Consider the following 22,190-nt stretch of genomic DNA (forward strand, 5'->3'; position numbering starts at 1 on the left):
GAGCAGAGTGTTTGGTGCAATACAGTGGTGCCTCGCTTTACAATTGCCCTGCATTACGATGAATCCGCTTTACGACAATCTTTTTGCGATTGCAATTGCGATCACAAAACAATGGTCTAAATGGGGAATTTCGCTTTGCGATGACCGGTTCCCTGTTTCGGGAACTGATTCTTCGCAAAACGACATTGTTCTAACAGCTGACCGGCGGTTTCAAAATGGCCACCAGGTAATTAAAATGGCTCCCCGCTGTGTTTAGGGACGGATTCCTCGCTATACAGGCACCGAAAATGGCCGCTGTATGGAGGATCTTCGCTGGACTGTGAGTTTTTACCCCACTGGAACGCATTGAATGGGTTTCGATGCGTTTCAATGGGTTTTATTTCGCTTTACGATGTTTTTGCTTAACGGCGATTTTCCTGGAAAGGATTATCATTATTAAGCGAGACACCACTGTACTGCAGTTTAACCACTGCACCACAAGGTTTCTACTGCTAAGTCCCTCTGCTGAGCAACTTCTTTTTCCCCTTCCTATTCCAGTTGTACTTTCAGTTTCATAGTCGCTTCGTCTAGTCGACCATTTCATGCCATGTAGTAAAATTGGGCACATAAACACAAGCAGCTCCCCTTGCTGTGACTTCGACCCTTAATACATCCTTCCTTTTTTTTTTCCCCTCCCCACAGCTAATGAGCATCAGACCCTTCCAGATATTGCTGATCATTCTCCGAACACACCAGCAAGTCAGCCCGGAACTCTTCCCAGTGGCAAGCCTTGGGAGCTTCTGCCGAAGGAACCAAACAAATCTCCCGCTCAGCCGACCGCACGGAGGCCCCTGGATTTGGGGAGGTGGGGCTGAAGCAGCAGCCGGGCCTTTGACTCTGGATTTAAGAACGCTCCTCCAGTCAATAGGGAGAATTCCACCGATTATGGACCCTGACATTCATTGTAATTTTTCGAAGAGGCACCAGGCCTCAGACCTTCTTCGACGCAGCAAGCTGCGATGACGTGGTAAAGAAGAGACATGTACTCTGCACATGCCCTTTGCCTTTGGCTACCTCTTCGTTGCTTCACGAATGAGCCCTGGGCCCAGGCCCAAGGGCTGGAATGCCTCTTGGTGAGATGAAACCACGTTCCCATAACCGAGTAATTTGGGGTCGGCAAAATCCCGACGGTCTGGCTTCGTAACAGAACTCTCTGGGCAAGGTTGCGAAGCCAGTATTGAGGCCATTCAATATGGGAGAAGGGGTTTTGATGTTTGCAGTGGAGTTGCTGAGGACCTGCAATACGGTTTAACCCACCTGGCGGTGGGAGTGTTGGTGTAGGGTGTGGGTTTTTTATAGAAGCAGGAAAAAGACCCGTGCAACGGCAGCAGCACCTTTTTATTCTATTTGCTATTAAGGGATAGGAGAGATTTCAAACCAAGCTGCTCTATTGAGAAGCTCTCTTAGCCGTACGTACTTCCTAACTGCCACCCACCCGCGCCAGCAACCTGTTTCCTCTCTGTGACTTACATTATCCGTTGTTGGTGGCTCTTCCCCACCTCAGCCCTAGTCTTGCCTGATGGAAATAGCAAGCCTTCTAAGCAAATGTGACATTGCACCTGTTCTTTGTGCAGAGTGGGGAGTTGGGGGGGGGCAGAAGATAACAGATTGGGCTCAGTGGAGATCCGGTAGATGTCTGGGTGATTGGCAGTAGATGACTAAGTAATTCTACCTATGACTCAACCATAGCAACAATTGGCTCACGCAGACAAGAATTCGTGCAGGAGTAGTTGTGTGAATAAAAAAAGGTGAACCCAACTGTGGTTCTGAAAACAATTCCCTGGCCTGTGTATGTGAGCACAGAGGGAACCTTCTTCTATGCTCTTTCCCGGAGACGCTGTTCTGCCCTTTTCCAGTTGGTGGGCATCAGAGTTCATAGGGAATGCCAACCCTACATGTTTAAAGAATGCCAACCCTGCTTGATGGCGTCTAGCACAGTGTTGAAGCTATATGAGTGTTGGAAGGCTGTACATGCAGCCAGATCTCCAACCGGCATTAGTGTCCATGGAACAGCGCTGAAAATGTGTTGAAGTGTGTAGTTCAGACGTTTCTTAATTGACAAGAGGGCAATAAAGGTGCACAGGACTGAAGCACACCCCCTATTTGGTTGTTTATCTCTGGTTATCTGAGAAACTATTGTAGAAAATAGGGAGAGAAGCTAAGGAGGCAAAGAAACAGAACAACAAGACCTGTCTGTAAACTTGAACCTGGGGTTACCTAAACAATGCAAAGGTTTCAAATTCCTTTTTTCACTATATTTGAAAACAAAGTGAATTAACACCTTTTCTTTTCCCGCAGCCCTCCCTACATTAACATTGCCCTGTGTATAACATGCATAAATATAATGAAGAGACAGAATCGTAGCACATTAGTATATGGTTTTTATTTCATATATATTGTAATAATTTTAATGTTTGGGTGTGTATATGTGAGTCATTCAATGATTGTAAAGCCATAGAAAAATAAAATACATAATTACAAAGGAGACTTTTCTTTTCTTCACCTTCAAGAGAGGGAATTAACTTAGAAGTCTTGTGCAGTCACCCCAATGAAGGTTTAGCCATTGAGTCAAACCAAAATGTAGGACCTCTGTATCCACAGGGGATTAATTCCAAACCTCACCCCCATGGATGCTGAAAAATGAAGATTATAGCCAACACTAATAACAAATACTAACACGATTTCAGGCTCCCTCTAATAGCCAGTTCTGGTGTATAGAAATATTTTCTTTAAATATTTTAATATTTTCAGATCGTGGATAAGTGAATCAGAGGATACTGATCCTGTAGATAAGGGGGTCCTAATGTATAGGCAGCTTCCAAGTTTAACACAATATAAGCAGAGCAAAGAACAAGTACAAATAACACCGTTCTTAATAATGTGACTAGATTAAAGCTGAAAGTGGCTGACACGCACGGAGGTGAAAGGAAAGTCCGATGCTGCACAACACATGCAATTGGAATATAGAAGGTGAGATATATAAATCAGGGAAAACCAGAAGCTGTAAAACAAGAAGGGAATGTATAAACATTGTAGTGCTTGGTGTCAGTGAACGCAAGTGGGTAAATTGTACTGGTTGTGCTGTATAAGGGCAGTGGAAAATTGGAGGCCATTTCCCTTAGATCTGCCTGGAAAGCATCAAATAAAATAAAACAGTCATGGGCTAGTCAAGTTCTGCAAGGCCAGACACAACATTCAATATGAATGAGTTTCAACACATTCATCAGTTTACTGTCACTCACGAGCACAGCTGTTACCTGAGGCGTTCCATTCTCAGTCAGGTTTTAGCAGCCCTACCAGGCTTAGCCAGTAGATCCCATGGTGAGGGTCCTGGTAGGTGTCGTTCAGCCATTTCTGAGGCCCACTAATCGCCTGCTAGCACAGGACCTTCCTGTCGCTGAGAGAGGCAGGAATATCACTCCCATCCTATACAGAGTGCTGTTGGGGATGATGAGACCTATAGTCCAAGTCTTTGGGTGGGTGCCAGATTGGAAAACACTCTTTAAAAACAACACAGAGATTAGCTAAAATGGATGATCTCTGCATCATATTTAGATGTGAGAAGTCCTAATTTGATATCTACCCTGCTGTGTGCTAAACTTCTAAAATATCTTCTCCCTTGTATTCTTGAAGGCTTTCACAGCCAGGATCTCATGGTTGTTGTGGTTGTTTTAGTCTCTTTGGCTGTGTTCTGAAGGTTGTTTTTCCTGACATTTCGCCAGTCTCTGTCCATGCTCTGTTTGCTATAAATACTCAACTATAAATACTATAAATACAGTGGTGCCTCGCTTAGCGATGTTAATCGGTGCAGCAAAAATCGCTGCTAAGCGATTTCATCGCTAAGCAATTTTTAAAAGCCCATAGAAACACATTAAAACGTGTTTAATGCATTCCAATGGGCTTAAAAACTAACCTTATGCTAAAATCTTCCATTGCGGCGGCCATTTTCAGTGCCTCTAAAGCGAGGCAAAACAGCGGGCGGCCATTTTGTTTACCCGGTGGCCATTTTGGAACCGCCGATCAGCTGGCCGAAAATGGGGGCTTTGTGATGATCGCTTCCCTGCGATCATCGCAAAGCAAAATTTCCCCATAGGGGCGATCACTCTTGCGATGGCAAAAAGTCCATCGCAAAGCGATTTCATCATTATACGGAGCGATCGCTATGCAAGGCACCACTGTAACAGCTATAAGTAACTATCCAACAAACAGCAACAGCGCATGGACAGAGTTCCTACTCCAGTCCTCTGAAGATGCCGGCCACAGAGACTGGCGAAACGTCAGGAAGAACAACACAGCCAAAGAGCCCGAAAAACACATAACAACTATCTTCTCCCCATTTATCCAAGTCGTCCTTCTAAGCCCCTTCAGGCCAGCTCTTGCCAAGATAATTAACAGTTTTCCCTTGTAAGTGCTGTTGAAAGCCTAGCTTTAAAGGCTTTCCATAGGCTGGTGATTCTTCAGAAACCCCACCTAGATTCCTCCTACATTAGCAAAGTCTTTCTGCCTCAGCTTGTCTAACAGAGGGTGAGAAAAATAATAGGATAACTTTTAAAGGGGATACAGCTAGATTTGAATCAGAGAACGTGCCAGCCTTTTATCAAATATGTGCATCCAGTACAGCAGAAGAATGTGTAAGAAATCATTACACATGATAAGACCAGTGTCCCAGTATTTAAGACCTTGTTTTAAGAAATGAGATTCACCTAATTCCAATTTTTTTTAATTGCTCTGAAATCTTGGGTTGAGGCATTTCTCCTTCTGAGAGCACAAGGTGTCAAGATGTGAAATTGTGTGTGTGTGTCGAGTGTTAAAAAGCTGGCTGGATAACTCAGGGGTTTAGGTATCTGGCTGTAGAGCCAGAAGTTTGGAGTTAGATTCCCCACTGGGCCTCCTAGGAGTAGAGCCAGCTTGTGTGGCCTTGGGCAAGCTACAAAGTCCCATGGCGCCCCCAGAAGGGAATGGTCAACCACTTCTGAGTATTCTGTTCCTAGAGAACCATGAAAAGGAATGCCGTAAGTCAGAATAGACTTGGCAGGACATAATTTTTACTTTTATTAGCGTGCTAAGATAGTTAAAGGGGAGTGTAGAAAAAGTAGTCTTGGAAATGTACTGTACATTGCATTTTAAAATTGAGGTTTGAACAGCAGTTTACTAAAAGTTAATGCAAAACAATTAGCTGGCTCTCCAGCCAGACCTGAGAGCAAGGAGATGGTACATTAGCACTGCCTTGCAGAAGAATTTCTTCATGGATGACAGTCAAGCAGTGGGAGAGAAATGAAAATGTATTGAAATAATTGGTAAAATATTGCAATGTGTAGTATGGCCAGAGATGGCATTTGCAAAGCATGCAAGTCGATGACCTTGTTATTTATTTATTTATTTACAATATTTTTTAGCCGCACCATATTAATCCTGGCTCTTTGCTCTGTCTGTGAATTGCCATCCTTGAAATTACAGGTAGTGCATCAGACCCCTATTACTTGCAGGTCCTGAAAAAGAGAACGTGTTGGACGGCCATCTGTTGGATGTTCTTTGATTTGGATTCCTGCATTGGGCACAGGGTTGGACTCGATGGCCTAGTAGGCCCCCTTCCAACTCTGGTTCTATGATTCTCTGGATCACACCCAGTCAAAATTAATTTTGGGGGAGGTAAAATGGCAGTCCTTTAGCCATGCCTGTGATACATGGAGTCTAAACATGCAGGAAGCAGATAGAACAGGAAGGCTATACTACTTATACTCTCCACCATAGCTTTCCTGGGCATCTAATTGGTCACTTGCAGATGTCAGTGCTGAACTAACAGCATCTTAGGCCTGATCCAACACACCATTTTGGTAGTGTAGGCTTGGATTTGATCATGTAGGGTTGGATTTTTTTTATCTCTAGGTATTTCTGGAGAGACTGCAAACTTTACCGGGGGTGTTAAGTAGCAGGAATCTTCCAAAGCTTCCATTTTTTGGACTTCCCAGGGAATTTCTGAAAAATTCCAGCCTGAGGATAAAACAGATTAGATGGGTGTGATGAAGTAATGGCAGGAGTCTGTGGAAGAGACAACCCTGCAGTAGAACCAAGGGATGGTGTTTATGTATGTCGTTTGTTACCTTCCTGAACAATTACCTGAGCCAGATTCTCCTGAAAATGGGTGATCCGTTATGAATGGCTTACATTCCTATTGAGAGCAGCTGACAGCAAGCCCTATACAGTGATAAAACTGAAAGGAGATGTGTTGGACAGAGACCTCCTTGTGACATTCCTCTTTAGCGGCAATCGGCATTGTAATCAGAGAAAATACCAAGAACCCCCCTGTGAGTAAACCTTGAAAGAGAGCTAGATCAGCATGAAACTTTAAGTAGCGACAAGTGAAATTCAGAGCATATGGGAAGTGCTTATCTCAGCTGGAAACATGAAAGCATGGCCTGGAGCACAGCCCACAGATGCATACAGGCATCAAGCAAAAAGAGTTGGGAGCTATGACTGAGGGATTGATAATGCCTTATCTCAGCAGCCAAGGGCACAACATACAAAGGAAGAATTATGGATGATGCATGGATCGCCTTTCATATGTACTGAGTGTGTGTGTCCCTCTCACCCAAGTTGTCACAAAACTTCAAACATGATTTTCAACTTGCCCATGATTGCCAACAAATCTAGTAAGAATTAAACAGAAAATAAGAGGCAAAAATATCAAACAGCTACCCGCCTGGAGACAATTGATTGGGAACTCAATTAAATACAAAGACACAAATTCTTTCCAGAGTATTTTTATGTGCCACTGTTTGATTGCAAAGGCACATTTGAAAATTTTTCTCTTGCTTGTCTATACATTTTGTTGTCTTACTATCCTCAATCTTGCCAAAAAATAATTTTTAATAATCTACTTCTGCAAACACTGAAATATGACTTTCAGAATAATGCAAATGTACTCAATGGCTGAAATCCTGTTGCTTAATGTAGCACAAAGAGAACAGACCCATTGAATCAGTGGGGGTTTGGTGAGTCAGCTTGCTTTGTAATCTCCATTGATTCAGTGGGTCTGCTCTAGTATGCAAACAACATGATTTCAGCTATTAGAAAGCTACTGTAGTGTAATGGATAGAGTGTCAGCCTGGGACTCAAGAGACCTAGATTCATGTTCCTGCTTGACTATGGATCTCACTGGCATGTGTGGGATACATGGGTGGCACTGGTAAAACTATTCCTTAAATATCTCACACACCCCAGAAAGCCTGCTAGGGTTGCCTTCAATCGGAATTGACTTGATGGTACATGACACACTCAATATATCTTCAAGTGTTTTTATAAATGTTTTCAAAATTGTTTTTAATCCTCACCAATCATGGGTGGGAGAGAAAGAGAATATTAAAAACAGGGTTTGAAATGCTTTCAGAATATCATGGAAGCAAAAATACAATGTTCTTATGTGTCATCCAGCTACCTCTGCCCTATGGCAACCCTCTGGATGAGCAATCTCTGAAGTGCCGCCATCAACAGCTCTCCTCAGTTCTTGTAAACTTAAGGCTTTATAGAGGCAATCGTCTCGTTTGGTCATCATCTTTTCCCGCTGCCTACAATTTTTCCTACCATTATTGTCTTTTCCAGCGAATCTTATCTTCTCATGATGAGCCCAAAGGGTGACAACTTCAGATTTGTCATATTTGACTCCATAGAAAGTTCAGGCTTGAATGAAAGCAATATGAGCTGCAAAATTGCTCTGTCGAAAATAAAATGCATCTCCCTTGGGTTTCCAGCCCATTAAGATCCTGGAATATGCTTATACAACATAGATATATTCAAAGTCAGAGAGGGCTGTTTTCTAGTGGCAATCTTGGCTGTTACTGTCTACAAAACTGGATAAACTGTTCTTGGCTGAATTAGATGCACAAAAAGAATTCCATGTACCCCTTACACCATTCCCATGCTTCCTTAGGGAAGCACCAATTTGGCCCATAAGCAACAAACCATCAGATGTGCCAAATTATTATTGTCATCTTCGTATGAATCACATGGAAATCCTTTGAAGGTCTCTCCTGCTCTCTAGTGGCAAGTCTCTTTTGCAGTTTTCAGTGCCATTTCAACCCCATTTTCCTTCCGCAAAGCACAAGAGAGAGCACACGAAGTTCCCAGCTTTCCCCTCCAGCCTTTCTGCAAGGCTGCTACAGCCTACACCCTTCGGACTATAAAATGGACAATGCGCTCACCAGTTCAGACCCTGAGGATGCAGACAAGCTTGAACTTGCAGTTTAACATCATCACCTCCTCAGTTCTTTTCATGTATTCCATGTAGTGAGATGACTTGAACTACAAAATGTGAGCTTACAGAGCAGAACATGGACTTATAAACATGATGCCGGGGAGGGGGGGGGGGAAGAGTCCCAGCTTCCAGGGTCTTCCCCAGCAAAAATGGCCTGAGGCCTTGAAAGTGGATTCTCAGAGCCGAAGTCCAATAGATTTCCCAAGATCTGTGCAAAGCCCAGTTTGTGCCAGATTCCTAAATCTAGTTGGCCTTTAGATTTGAATACATTTATTGGCTGAGGAGGCTAGAACAGGTGCAAGACAGCTTACCAATGCTCGCGCACCTCTCCTGCCTCCCAACTACAACCACCTCCATCTCCTCTGCTAGAGGTCTGTGGAGAACAAGGTCCCCCATGCAATCTCTGTGTCAAGGGTTTGCTTCATTCATCAGCTAAACAGGGGTTCTGTGTGAGTATGTGAATCAAAATGTAATTGACGTAGCAAATAATAACACAATGCTTGTATCATACATGCCATCTCTAGAGACCCTGACAACATTTGGGCACATCAGTTGGGAGGACCTCAAGACGGTTTTACTGCTAAGTTAGACCACCACAGGCTTTGGGCAACTGTGGGTGAGTTAGCAGAAGTAACCTCCAGTCATCTGTATCTTAATTCTGAGGTATTTTTTTGGAAGCTGCGAAACACATTTTGTTTTAGGCCAAGGCCAAATGGAAAGCAGCTACATTGCTGTCATGTATTTTTCCCCAATATATTCACTACTCTTGTAAAACGGCTGGTCGGTCCCTTTTGATCAGTAGCCTTTCTTCTAGCAATGGACACTGAGGATGATCTCAAAAAGAGAAAATACACAGTCTTAGCACTGTAATGCCCAACATAAGCAAAGTAAACTGAATATGATCTTTTTACCTCTGTTCAAGCAGGACAGACAGGACAACAGCACTAGAACCGCAGTGACTGACTCGGCAAGTTTCTTCCCACTGCTTGCTTACAGAAATTTGTGGCTTGCCCAAATATATTCTCATCCAAACAGGATCAAAATTACAGCAGTATAAAAGTAAAGGAACCCATAAAATAGGCGTGTCCCACCTCCTGATTCCACCACCCAAAATCTTATCACTCTACTTGTAGTTGAAAACCAGGATCTAAGGAGGGCTATCACACAAAAGGTGTGCAAGCAGGGGAGAGGAAGGGAGATTTCCTTTAGCCACCCTAGAAGTCAGACACTGTGTATCAAAAAATACAAGTGCATTATGCAAAGCCAATTAAACACTTTCTTCAAACACAGGGACATTCTGCATGTCAGAGATTGCTCATTGCTTGCCTCCCAGATCTCCAGCCAGGAATCCTGTTTAGCAGCCAAATGATGGAAATGCTGGCAGATAGGCTCTTTTTTTTTTAGACCAACACATGCCTCTGACTTCCATTTTAACAGGAAACTTGGCTAAAAACTGGAGAAAGACACCTGTTAAGGAGCAAGATGAACTGACCCAAGGACAAGATAGGCATCCAAAGCATGATGGGAAACCCTCTACACTGCTGTGCTTTTCTTTTTGAAAATTACTTTTAATTAGAAGCATGCTGCGACTGGCACACGGTGGCCAGAGAGATTCTGAAGATATACAGTTGTCTCTCTTCTTAACATCAAACTGTCAACAAGTAAGAGCAATTAAGTGATCTGTGAGTCATGCAAAGGGACTCCATGGTGCCATCAGTTCCATGCGTGATTTGAAATCCCCCACAAAGCAAAGAATGGAAAGAGAACAGAAGATTGGTTTCCATCCTACAGTGCAAGACGCTCACATTGGTTTTATCCACGATGGGCCTTCTTCAAACTGGACTATTTGTTCATTTGTGGTTTAAATGCCAATTTCTACCAGGCTCCTTCCCTATCTACTAGGCCTTTCCATTTCCACCTATGCAAACCAGTAACAATCATTTCACACTCACCCACCACATAACCCCAGTTCCCATACTTCCCAGAAATAATTATCTTACAGCTTTCCATAGCATAATAAAAATCATTGTTGTTCTTTTTTTTAAAAAAAGCAATCATGGTGGGTGTGTCCTTTTAGAAAGATGCATTTAAATAGAATAAATCGAGCTAGTTGTGTAGCAGTAACAAGCTGAAAGAATAAAGGCTTTTGATTTTCTCAGCAGGGTAGAAATACAAGACAAGGGGAGACCTGAAGGCTGCACCCTTAAGGCAGCTGTATGTATGGCAAGAACGGGGGGGGGGGGGGGAGGAGAATGGGAACACGAATAGAAAAGGAGGGAGTAAGCAGAACTGGGACCAAAGGAGGTCCGTGAGAGTGCAGAAGGGCAGAGTGAGAGAACACAAGGAAGGCTTTGTGTGCAAAGGGATTTGTATACAGAGCTGGGGAACAGCAAGAGAGAAGTGGGGCACGCTCCAGGTATCACCACAAGTGGAAGATGTGGGGGGAAAAGAGAGGGCGAGGTAAAGGAAGGGGATGCCCCAGTCCAACCAAAGGGGCTTGGATGCAGGTCCCTGACTGCCCTTTCTGAAGCAGCACTCATTTCCTATCTTGTCCATAACTGATACAAATATTTAATTAAGAAGCAGGGGAGGAGGGATTCAGCTGAGGAAGCCAGAAGGCTCTGTCAATACATTCCACGTGGGTGGGGTGAGGAGGGGCAGCACCAGACAGACTCACCAGCCGTGGAAGGACAGATAGACAACAGCAGCAGCAGCACTGGCACGAGACATATGGGGAGCTGGATGCATGTGCCCAGTCCTTCCCTTCCCACCCTCCCCTCCCCTCCCCACCCCTCTGGGTCAAGGCAGTGTCAGCACCAGCACAAGACAGACAGGCAGCTGGATGTGTGGGCCCTCCCTTCGTCTCCCTCCCCCCTTTCTCCAGAGTTGGGGCAGAAGTAGTCCCTGTTTGGAGTGGGAGTGGGGGGCACTCCTTCCCCACTCCCGGGCAAGCTGGGGCTCAGTGCTGCATGGCTCCGGCATGGTTCTGGTCAGGTGGCTCTGGCTTCTGGGAGCAGCCCTCTGACGAAGCAGGCTCCCCCGACTTGCCCGGCGCCTTCCCCCGCTGGCCTCGCTTGTGGCCCCGGATGCAGTGGGCGTTGCCGCAGCCTTCATCTTCCTCGTCCTCGCTCTCTGTCGAGCTCTCGCCAAAAGCCCTGGGCTTCTCATAGATACAGCAGCCTGCGGGGGGGGGGGGGGGAGAAGGGAAAGGAAAAGGCGGATGGCAGGATGGAAAGAGGGGAGAACAGAGGCAAGAGAGGGGGCAGGGAAGTGTTGAGATTGTTATAAAAATGGAGGAATATGTGAGTATTGAAGGAGAAGACGGGAAATCATTTAACATAGGCAAGAGAGCAAAGAAGCAAAATTGTGAGGGACAGAAAGGAAGGAGTGGAAGAGAACGTGCCAAAAGGTACGGACGGAGGGAGATTAAAGAGAAAATAAGAGGCAGCAATCAGAAGATGGGAGGTGATTAAGGAGAGGCAGTAAAAGAAAGGCAAAAGGAATAGAAGAGTTTTAAAAATATATAAAAACTGAAACACAGAACTAGCAAGTCAGTCAGGCCACAAGTGACATCCATAGGAAATGGGTGGACAGGACAGGATCCTTTCCCTTTCCATCTACCAGTGCTTCTCATTCTCCACCAACCACACATCCCTCCTGTCTCCAATGAAGTTCCCTCTTTCACTTCCTCTCCTTGCTTCTGTAGGAGGCAGAAGGCCTCCACTCTACTTCCTCCTCTTGCTGTCATCTTCCACTCTTTATTCACCAAACCACACACATCCTGCAGCATCACAGATCTAGGAAGACCTGGTAGTACCTATTCTTATGTCCTCCAACTCCTTCCCTTTCCGGCTAAAAGACAGCAGGTAGGGCAATGGTAACAATGCTGGACAAGGACCGTGGAACTCAGGTTATAACCTTCAACCATTCACTACTTTTCACACCCAAGTATTTCAGTGTTCTTCTGTTAAGTACAAAAAGGAGCCTGTATGCCACCTTGTGCTTCATGGAAGAAAGGCAAAATGTAAATGTAATAAATAAACAAACTCCGGTATTCCCCAAAATATCATTGCCACCTTGGATCTATAATATAGGTTTTTGGCTCTATTGTTTTTAAATTTGTAAAGCGCCCAGAGTAGATCTTTGGTCTAGATGAGTGGGATAGAAATCCAATAAATAAACAAACAAACAAACAAATAAATCTCTGCATCTAACCATTGTTTCTCATTGTTTTACACTTTAAATATGGTATTTAAATGAGGTAAGCCGCCTTGGGTCCTTTTCAAGGAGAAAGGTGAGGTACCCGAGTCACCCGACACAGCCAGCAGGGACGGCTGAGGGGACTGACGCCGAGGGAGGCCCAGAAGGAGAAAACTAGAAACCGGGCCTTCTCGGTGGCTGCCCCTTGGCTGTGGAACACACTCCCCACTGAAATCCGGCTGGCACCCTCGCTGGGGTTTTTCAAAAGCCAATTAAAAACTTGGTTGTTTAAACAGGCCTACCCCCCAGTCAATTAAGTCATTCTCCTTTTCTCTTTCTCTATCTTTTTTTTTATATATCACCATCTTGGAAACCTTTTCTTTAGAATTAATTTGTATAAATGCATTTTATATGTTTTTTAACTTGTTTTAACTGATGTAAGCCGCCCCGAGTAGACGCTGTCTAGAGGGGCGGGGTAAAAATCGAATAAATAAATAAAAAATTAAAATAAATAAATAAATAAATAAATAAATAAATAAATAAATAAATAAATAAATAAATAAATAAATAAATAAATAAATAAATAAAAGCTGGAGGTGGGCAATTGGGGACATCCAGACATTCTTCAACTACAGCTCCCATATTCCTCACCATCAGCTATACTGGCTAAGGTCAAGTTGCAATTCAGCGACTCTTTGAAACTATACACTTCCCACCATGATCTAACTCTAAAGATGGCTGTATCTGCTTCAATAATCTCTGAGGCACAGTCTTGAAGGTTTTCTCTTCCTGGCGCCCTTCCTGCCATCCCTTCCTTCTTTGATCAATTCTATGGGTGATTTTACAGTATCTCTTTCCCCCCTATCGCATTACCCATCATGTGAAATGTTCTCTTCAAGCTTCCAGAGAGTACTGCTGAGTATCTAGGATTTCCTGCTGACAACTACCTACAGCAATAGCTTCTCTGACCAGAATGGCATAAACAGGCATTTGTCTCCAAAGCTTATCAATTGATCAAAGTTCTGACCTTGAGTTATCTTCACTTGGGATAGATCAGAAGGCAAATACAGTCTACCTCCATTACAAGGAACCATAGGCTAGCCTGGGGCTTGGTCAACCATGGATGAGCCAAGAATGTGATTTCCTGAAAGATATTCTACCAGGGTTTTTTTCCCCTCCTTGTGTACATGAGTTTACAAGCCTCCACACCTAGAAATGGAAACTTGTAATACTCTGTCTATTTTGAAACGGTGGAGAAAGGATGATCAGCTCTGGAGCACCTGCACCCCCCCCCCAAAGTACCATCATATATACTAGCTCTCAGGACAAACTTCCTCATTTTATAATAGACTTTGTGCCATCAAGCAGCAAACATTCAAGAGTTATGAAACACATCTATTTGTGAACATTTAAACATACATCTTTTAATCAACTGAAATACAGACTTTGTTTCATAAAGCTTAGAAGTATTTCTTTTATCTTTATGACTACAACTGTAGGCAGACAAAATCTTTATTGACAGACAGAATCTGTGTAGGCAAATCTTTACCTGTCTTGATTTAAAAACGAGTACAGCTACTGGCAGCCAAACAAAGTTGGCTCAGAGACTGGATTTGACCAAAACCCTGACAAATGGCCACCCTTCCACTACACTCTGCTCTCATTCATAAGTCCCAGAAATCCCACTTTTCTACCATTATGGTGAACTGAGAGCCAATATAACATAGTTGTTATGAGCTAGACTGAACTGATGGAGCCCCGAGTGTGAGCTGTATCAGACTGACTGGGTGATCTTATTCCAGGGTCCATCTCTCTGTCTAACCTACTGCAAAGGACTGCTGCCAAGATAAAACAGATGTGGGGTGGAGGGAACCATCTACACTATCTTAGACTCTTTTGCAAAAAAAAAAACACAGTACTAAATTAAACAGGATCAGAAGAAGCTGCTTTATACTTCATACTGTAGGTCCACTTAAGTTCTGTAATGTTAACACCAGTTGGCAGCAGTTTTCCAGGGTCTCAGGCAGGATTCCTCCATATATAGATCCTATATAGAGGTGCTGAGAACTGAACCAGGAATCTTTGTCATGCAAGGTAAGTGTGCTACCAATGGGTCATGATCTTTTCTTTGAGTAATTTTAGTTTAAGATCCTTGGTTCACACAATACACATGACTGGGCACCTGGATTCCCAACGCTACCTGTTGGTTTTCTGAGCTAGTCCTGGCTGGTAAGTTTCTGTTTAATCCTATACATTTATGCACATCGCCAGGAATTGTGAAACCTGGTCCTGGACGATGGTGAACACAAGGAAAAGGTGTGCAGGTGAAGTAGTGGCTCCAGACAGCTTGAGAGGATTCAAGTAGCCTGCTAACAGTTAAGCCACTAAACACCGATCTAGTAAAACGGGCTAATGTGTGGGAAATAACAAAGTAACAGCAAAGAAGGAATGTCTCAAAGCATATGTGTTCCAGCTCACATTTGGAAGATCTCCGTCCCAAATGTTCATTGTCCACTGTGTCACTTGACCATTCAACCTTCTTGGCTGGTTTTCGTTTCCTCAGTTTGATGGTGAGACTGCGATTCTCCTGGGAGAAGAAGGATAAGACAGAAAAGTTTGTATCATGCATAACTGAAAATGGTATGCTTCTTCACCACTCAGCATACCATTACCTGATTTTCTACCTTCAGGGATCACTTTCTACACAGACCTGTCTGACTAGGAATCATGTTCCACTCCCACCATACCTCTTCCTACTTTTCTCATCAAGCTTTACCCAGAGCCAAACATATCCAAGCCACAGTCCTTTCCACAGAGGTATGAAAGAGAGAAACATCTAGGCATAGGCTGGATAGAACAACTGTCAGGTGGATACACTGGAAGTCTTGCCCAGTACTGCAAACAATAACTATCTGTTGGTAAACAAACCCAGACTACAGACATATTATCATAGTAAACTTTAATTTTACATTTATAAATGTTCCCCAAATGATTATAAAATCAGCCATGATTTTCAAAGCATCAAGAATCCCTCCTTACCATAATTTGCTTGCTAAGGTATGCTCTGAATCTACCAAGTTGCATGTGTCAATCGAGAATTTCACTAAGCTACCATATCACAATTTCTGTGCCATTGTTTAGAACAGTGGTTCCCAACCTTGGGTAACCCAGGTGTTCTTGGACTGCGTCTCTCAGAAACTCCAGCCAGAATAGCTGGTGGTGAGTTGCAGTTCAAGACTACCAAGGCTGGGGACGACTGCTCTGGAAGAAGCAGGGATGAGAAAGGCTGTCATCCAGTCATAATTATTCATTCTATAAAGTAATGGGCAACATGTTCCTCAATGAGAATTTTTAAAACCTATCTTTTAGTAGAACAACATCCTTTCTCCCTATAAGAATATCCCTTACAATTATGTTAACAAAATGAAGTAAAATCATCCCTTTGTTCACTCTGTTCTAGGAACTTCAAGTAACCACTTGATGGGTCGGCAAGGATCTTGATTTTAATAAAAGGAGGAAAGGGGGGGAAAAGTTAGGTACGTTCTTTGCAGCAAAAGAAAAGAATTCTTTCCAAACCACCACATTAGTTCCCATATATGGAGAGGGGAAGCATTATTTATTTATTTATTTAATTTGTACTCCGTCCATCTAGACCGAAGTCTACTCTGGACGGCTAACAACATTCCAAGAACAATAAAATAAAACAAAACAACAACACTGATACAAATGGATGGAGAAATAAATTAGGTATTGACAGGAGGTAAGGCCTGCCTAAAGAGCCAGGTCTTGAGTTGGCTCTTAAAAACACCCAGCAAGGGAGCCAGACACATTTCTGGGTGAAGAGTGTTCCAGAGGCAAGGGGCCACTGCCAGGAAGGCTTGCTTGCTTATTCTTTCTCTTAGGGCCTCCCTCGGCATTAGGCCCCTCAGCCGCCCACCTTGACTAAAGCGAGTGATTCGTGTAGATCTAGGTGGGAAGAGGTGTTCCGCCCATTGAGGTCCTAAACCGTTAAGGGCTCTATATGTCATCATTAGTACTTTGAAGTCAATGCAGAAATGAACGGGCAGCCAATGCAAAGCAGCCAGAGTAGGGGAGATATGTTGATGTTTTCTCACCCCAGTAAGAAGTCTGGCCACCATGTTCTGTACTATTTGAAGCTTCCACATCAATCTCAAAGGTAGCCCCATGTAGAATGCATTACAGTACAGTGGTGCCTCGCTAGACGATTGCCTCATGGGACGAAAAACCCGCAAGACAATTGGGTTTTGCGAGTACTATGGTGCCTCGCAAGACTTTTTTTCTATGACCGTGATTTGCAAGACATTTTTTAGACCGATGCTTCGCAAGACAGTTTTTATTTAGACTGATGCTTCGCAAGACTTTTTTTTTAGACTGATGCATAGGGAACCTCACAAGACAATTTTTTCACAAGACAACGATTTTGGCGGAACAAATTAAAATAGTCTTGCAAAGCACCATTGTAGTCTGATCTCGAGACTACAAGCGCATGGACCAGAGTGGTGAGGGCCCCAACATCAAGATAGGAACACAGTGGGCAAACAGAAGGAGGAAGCTACTAAACCTAGCTTGGAGTGAAAACAGAAACTGCATATTAGCCCAATTCTTATAAATCCATGGGCCTTCTTGACAGATGCACATGGGGTTTAGCTTGACTGGAACATTTTGGTTGATTATCTACCTATTGTGGGTAACATCTGGATTTTGCAGTTGTAAATGCATGCAATTGGAACAGAAAAAACAAGTAAAACATCTGCTCTTAACTGATGTTAAGTCAGGGAACACTGCTCCCTGACTGAACCAGGATAGCAGCTAAATAGGATAGCTGCCTTGGTCACCCTGTTTGACGACCTTTGCCGGGAGAAAGACAGGGGGAATGCATCCCTATTGATTCTCCTGGACCTCTCAGCTGCTTTCGACACCATCAACCATGGTGTCCTTCTAGACAGATTGGCTGGGATAGGAATAGGAGGCACCGTTTTACAATGTTTCCGCTCCTACCTGGCTGATCGAGTCCAGAAGATGGTGCTGGGGGACAGTAGCTCTATCAATGGTGGTTGCATCATGGGGTTCCTCAGGGCTCTGTACTGTCCCCCATGCTGTTCAATATCTACATGAAACCGCTGGGGGAGGTCGTTAGGAGGTTTGGGCTGAGGAGTCAGCAATATGCTGATGACACCCAGCTCTACTTTTCATTCTCTACCAATCCAGGTGTGGCAGTTGCCGTTCTGAACTTGTGCCGGGACTCGATAATGGACTGGATGAGGATCAATAAACTGAGGTTCAATCCAGACAAGTCGGAAGTGCTGCTGGTAGGTGCTCCGCCAGATAGATTAAAGGGCCGTTTCCCTGCCTTAGACGGGGTTACACTCCCACTAAAGGGCAGGGTCCGGCTCCATGACCCGGGTCTGACCTTGGAAGCTCAGGTGGACTCCGTGTCCAGGGGTGCCTTCTTACAGCTGCGGAGAATATATCAATTTTGCCCTTAACTGGATTAGCGGAGCCTAGCAACAGTCACACATGCACTGGTAACAACAAGACTGGACTACTGCAATGCGCTATATGTGGAGGCAGCCTTTTAAGATGGTCCGGCGACTGCAACTGGCACAGAACTGAGCTGCGCTGCTGGTAAGTGGTGCCGCCACATGGACTCATATCACACCGGTTCTGAAAAATTTACATTGACTGCCGGTTGCTGCTTGGGCCCAATTCAAAGTGCTTACTTTGACATATAAAGCCCTAAATGGGCTTGGGACCTGATTACCTAAAGGATCGCCTTCTTCCATATGTGCCTGCCTGTCCTCTAAGATCAGGCCAGGAGGCCCTTCTGAAGGTACCATCCCTGAAAGAGGTGAGGGGGATGGCATGCCGAAATAGGGCCTTCTCGGCTGTTGCCCCCCAACTGTGGAATGCCCTCCCTATAGAGATCCGCATAGCTCCAACACTTTCGGCTTTTCGGCATCAAGCAAAGACCTTCCTGTTCAGCCAGAATTTTAATTAAACAGTAAGTATCCTTTAGCTTTAGCTGGGACATGGTGGCACTGCGGATTAAAGTGCAGAAGCCTCTGTGCTGTAAGGTCTGTAGATCTTCAGCTGTAAGATCGAATCCATGTGACGGAGTGAGTGCCTGTCGCCTGTCCCAGCTCCCGCCAACCTAGCAGTTCGAAAGCATGCAAATGCGAGTAGATAAATAGGGACCACCTCGGTGGGAGGTAACAGCGTTCCGTGTCTAAGTCGCACCGGCCATGTGACCACGGAAGATTGTCTTCAGGCAAACGCTGGCTCTATGGCTTGGAAACGGGGATGAGCACCGCCCCTAGAGTCGGACACGACTGGACACAAATTGTCAAGGGGAACCTTTACCTTTACCTATCCTTTCGCTGGCTGTATGAGCAGCAGGATTTATTAATATTAATGTTTTAATTACTGTTTTAATATAGGGTATTATTATAATATTGCCTATTTTAATGGTTTTAATGTTTTCTAAAGTTTTAATATTGTTGTATGCCGCTCAGAGACCACTGGCAATGGCACGGCTAAAAAAAAAAAAAATCTTGTAAATAAATAAATAAATGGATGCAAATTGTTTATCATAGATGTGCAATGCATATTTTATTAATGCTTATGAATCTCCCTGTAAAAGGCCAGGCAAAGTTCAAAATACTATGAAAAGCATGGTTCTTTATGTAGACACAAGCATACAAATAACACTGTGCATCAGGCTGTGGTTAGCTAAATGCTTCCAAGCAGCCATCTTCCTCAATTTCACGTTCAAGATGACACATACTTCCTTCTACCGCTATTTTGTTTTCTAATTTCCACGAAAAGCGGCTCATGAGGCTAGAAGATTCAGTGGGGCTTGGACCTAACCTAGCTAAAATATTGTTCTTGGATCAAAGATCAACAGAACAGATGGCAACTAGAAATGTATTAACTATTAGGACCAACAGGGAACAGTAATTGTAGGCCGGGCCTCTGGGCTGTTTATTCTCTTCTAAAGAATCCATCAAGAAATAAGATTCAGTAACACTGTCCTAATCTGGCCAGGCCACAGCTGAAGATCATCTCCATGAATTGAATTGAACTCAATTTATCATGATTAAAGACCAGCACCTATCATCTCCATGGAATCCCAAACCTGAAGTGGTTGCAATAATATCCCATCCTTTATTCAATCCTGGGTTACAGCACAGAAACTAGGTATGATTATCACTATTTTATTGTATTCTGTACCAAATCTTATTTACTATGATGAAAGATGGTACAACCACAGTGTATGCTGAAATCCCCATTTTAGCAAACATTGCTGCTCTAGCTAACACAGCAACTGCTACTCTCATCGGAGACCTAATGCACCGTAATAGGCAGCAAAGTGTTAAAAAAGAAACAGACACACCCAAGTTCAAATCTCCACTGAGAGGAAAACACTCACTGGGTGACCTTGGATCATCCTAATTTTATGAGGGTGCAGTTGGGATAAAAGCATGCAGTAGCATTTTATGAAATGAGTGGAATATAGAAAATGTTTTTAAAAAGAGAATAAAAATATTGTAACAATTTATTGAATAAAATCACTAAAAAAGGAAGAACTCTGCCAGGAGCAAGCCCAAGGTCTAAACAAGTCCTAGCATCCTGCTTTTTCCCAACAGGGAGAGGCTGTCAAGGAAGCACACGAACAAGACACGTGGGCACCAACCCCCCTCTCCCCACAACCGGTACTCAGCTACATTTTACCTCTGGACGTGGGCGCTTCATTTATTCAGCATGACTCATACGTGCACGCAGACCTGTTCCCCGTTTTAAAAAGCATCACAAGCAACGGTCCTCAGGTTATCACAGCCCTTCCCTTCTCCCATCAAGGGAAGATCCCCCCCACAAGACACGTGTTGCCACACAGCTCTTCTCACGACCACCAGACCCCCCCTCCCCGCCCCACAGTTGCCAGGACAACCGCAGTGGACCCGTTCCCAAGGCTTCTTCTCCTTCATCACCGTGGTTGCCATGGCGCTCCCCGGGCCCTCCCCCATCAACGCGTGCCCCTACCGGCCTCTCCCCTCGGCCCCACCCTCGCCATTAGCTGCTCACCGGCTCAGTCACCTCCGTCTCGGTGACCGTCGCTGTGGCTCCCACGCTGGTGGTTGACTCTGCCATCCTGGGGCGACCCGGGTCCCCGCCCGACGCAGTGCCCGTTTCAGGAGGGAAAGTTATCCAGCGAACACCGACCCCGAGCTAGCCAAAGGGCCCAGGCAACGTCCTGGCACCTGTTCAGCCGTACTCGCCACCCTCACGCCACGGCTCCCGCCTCCTCTCTCTCTCTTCCTTGCTCTACCTCCTTCACAGGTGCAGCAGCCTCATCCCTACCTACTTCCGGTTCTACTGCTTCCTCTTTCCTGATGTCCCACACCATAATCAGCCCCCCTCCGAGACACCAGAGTCACTTCCGCCGTACACATTAAAAGGGCGGAGGGGCGCGAGCGCAGTCAGGGACCCGGAGAAAAATAACAAGTTCTAAGAGGGTCTACGGGGCTTACTGCGCATGCGTTTCTCTCTCTCTTCCCCCCCCCCCACCGCCGTTGCGGGTTTTTTGTTCGTTTGTTTCATGGCTTTTCATGCCATACTTTACGCAGCCGTTACTGAAAAGAAGTTAAGCCCCTCTTGTGAGGAATAAATTATCGTTGATATTAAAACCAAACTTGTGGACCGGCCGTACAACTGGGTTCTCTAGGTACTCAAAGCCACCGAAGGATCTACTTCACTCTATTCGGCTCGATTCAGTACCTTTCATAGCTGTACTTTTAGAGTAGAGAACTCCCTCCACCTCATGAAGAAATTTGCACAAGTACAAGCAGACATCATGTTCCTCTCCAAAGGCAAAGCCCACAAAATTACTTTGGCACCTGAATGACAAACCCGATCAGGACTTCCCCCCCTACCGCTCTTAGTAGTTAAAAGGGAACAAATAATAAGAGATTTCGAAGAGTAGTCTTGTTTCCACACTCCAAACATGAAGGAAAGCAAATTTTAAAAATATCACGATAACTAAGCTGACAAGACAAACTAATATTTGTCTTTTTAAAGAGTGGTTGTTTACTCAGAGAGAGGAATAATTACCAGGTCCCTAAGTCCACAAGACTTAATCCACTAAGTCCATTGCACATAAATCTGTGGCTGAATATTTTACTCTGTATGTCTGAGGAAGTAAATCATAAGCCACAAAAGTTTGTACTGAAAGCAAATCCACTCATCTTTATGATGTCACCATTCTTCATTTTTTAATTTTTGCTTTCTTTTTATTATACTTTCCTTTTTATTATATTGGTTAAACAAACAAACAGCCCAAAGTGGTACTTTTTTCTTAGTACATATAACATAATTGAGCAAACACGTCCCATGCTGTTTTTCAGTGAACCATGAAACTCAGAAGCAAAAGTCACATGCTCTACTTGTGAGGAAGATTCCTCCAGGAGACACTTTTCTTTTGAGGGGATAGTCAGGTGCAGAAAGTACCTGATGAAGTAAGTATAGTTTATTCTGTAGCACACAATATAATGGTGTTCATATTGGATCTTTAAAAATATCCCACACTTACATAAAAAAATAGATTTGTCCTTTGGCATCCTATAGGTCTACTTAAGCTGCAAGACCACACCCATTTACCTGGGACTAAGCTCCACTCAATTCT

The 22,190-nt window shown here is 44.2% G+C and overlaps 2 protein-coding genes across 3 annotated transcripts in view; one reads left to right on the forward strand and one right to left on the reverse strand.

Moving 5' to 3' along the window:
* LOC110091190 (RING finger protein 39) overlaps nt 1–2,521 on the forward strand; it is a 25,166-nt gene extending 22,645 nt beyond the window's left edge. For both annotated transcript variants that reach the window (XM_020815213.3, XM_072989205.2), the window contains exon 3: nt 682–2,521. In XM_020815213.3, coding sequence (XP_020670872.3) covers nt 682–685 — 4 coding nt within the window. In that variant the 3' untranslated portion in view covers nt 686–2,521. The remainder of the gene's footprint in view (nt 1–681) is intronic.
* Nucleotides 2,408–20,987, reverse strand: PPP1R11 (protein phosphatase 1 regulatory inhibitor subunit 11). The gene is made up of 3 exons (XM_072989206.2): nt 20,594–20,987; nt 14,969–15,077; nt 2,408–11,470 (listed from the first exon to the last, which is right to left on the reverse strand). The coding sequence occupies exons 1-3, from the start codon at nt 20,657–20,659 to the stop codon at nt 11,250–11,252; spliced, it is 396 nt and encodes a 131-aa protein (XP_072845307.1). The 5' UTR covers nt 20,660–20,987; the 3' UTR covers nt 2,408–11,249.
* Nucleotides 20,988–22,190: the final 1,203 nt, after the last annotated feature.

The sequence above is a fragment of the Pogona vitticeps genome, chromosome 2, assembly GCF_051106095.1.
Source record: "Pogona vitticeps strain Pit_001003342236 chromosome 2, PviZW2.1, whole genome shotgun sequence".
In the NCBI taxonomy this organism is placed as follows: Eukaryota; Metazoa; Chordata; class Lepidosauria; order Squamata; family Agamidae; genus Pogona; species Pogona vitticeps.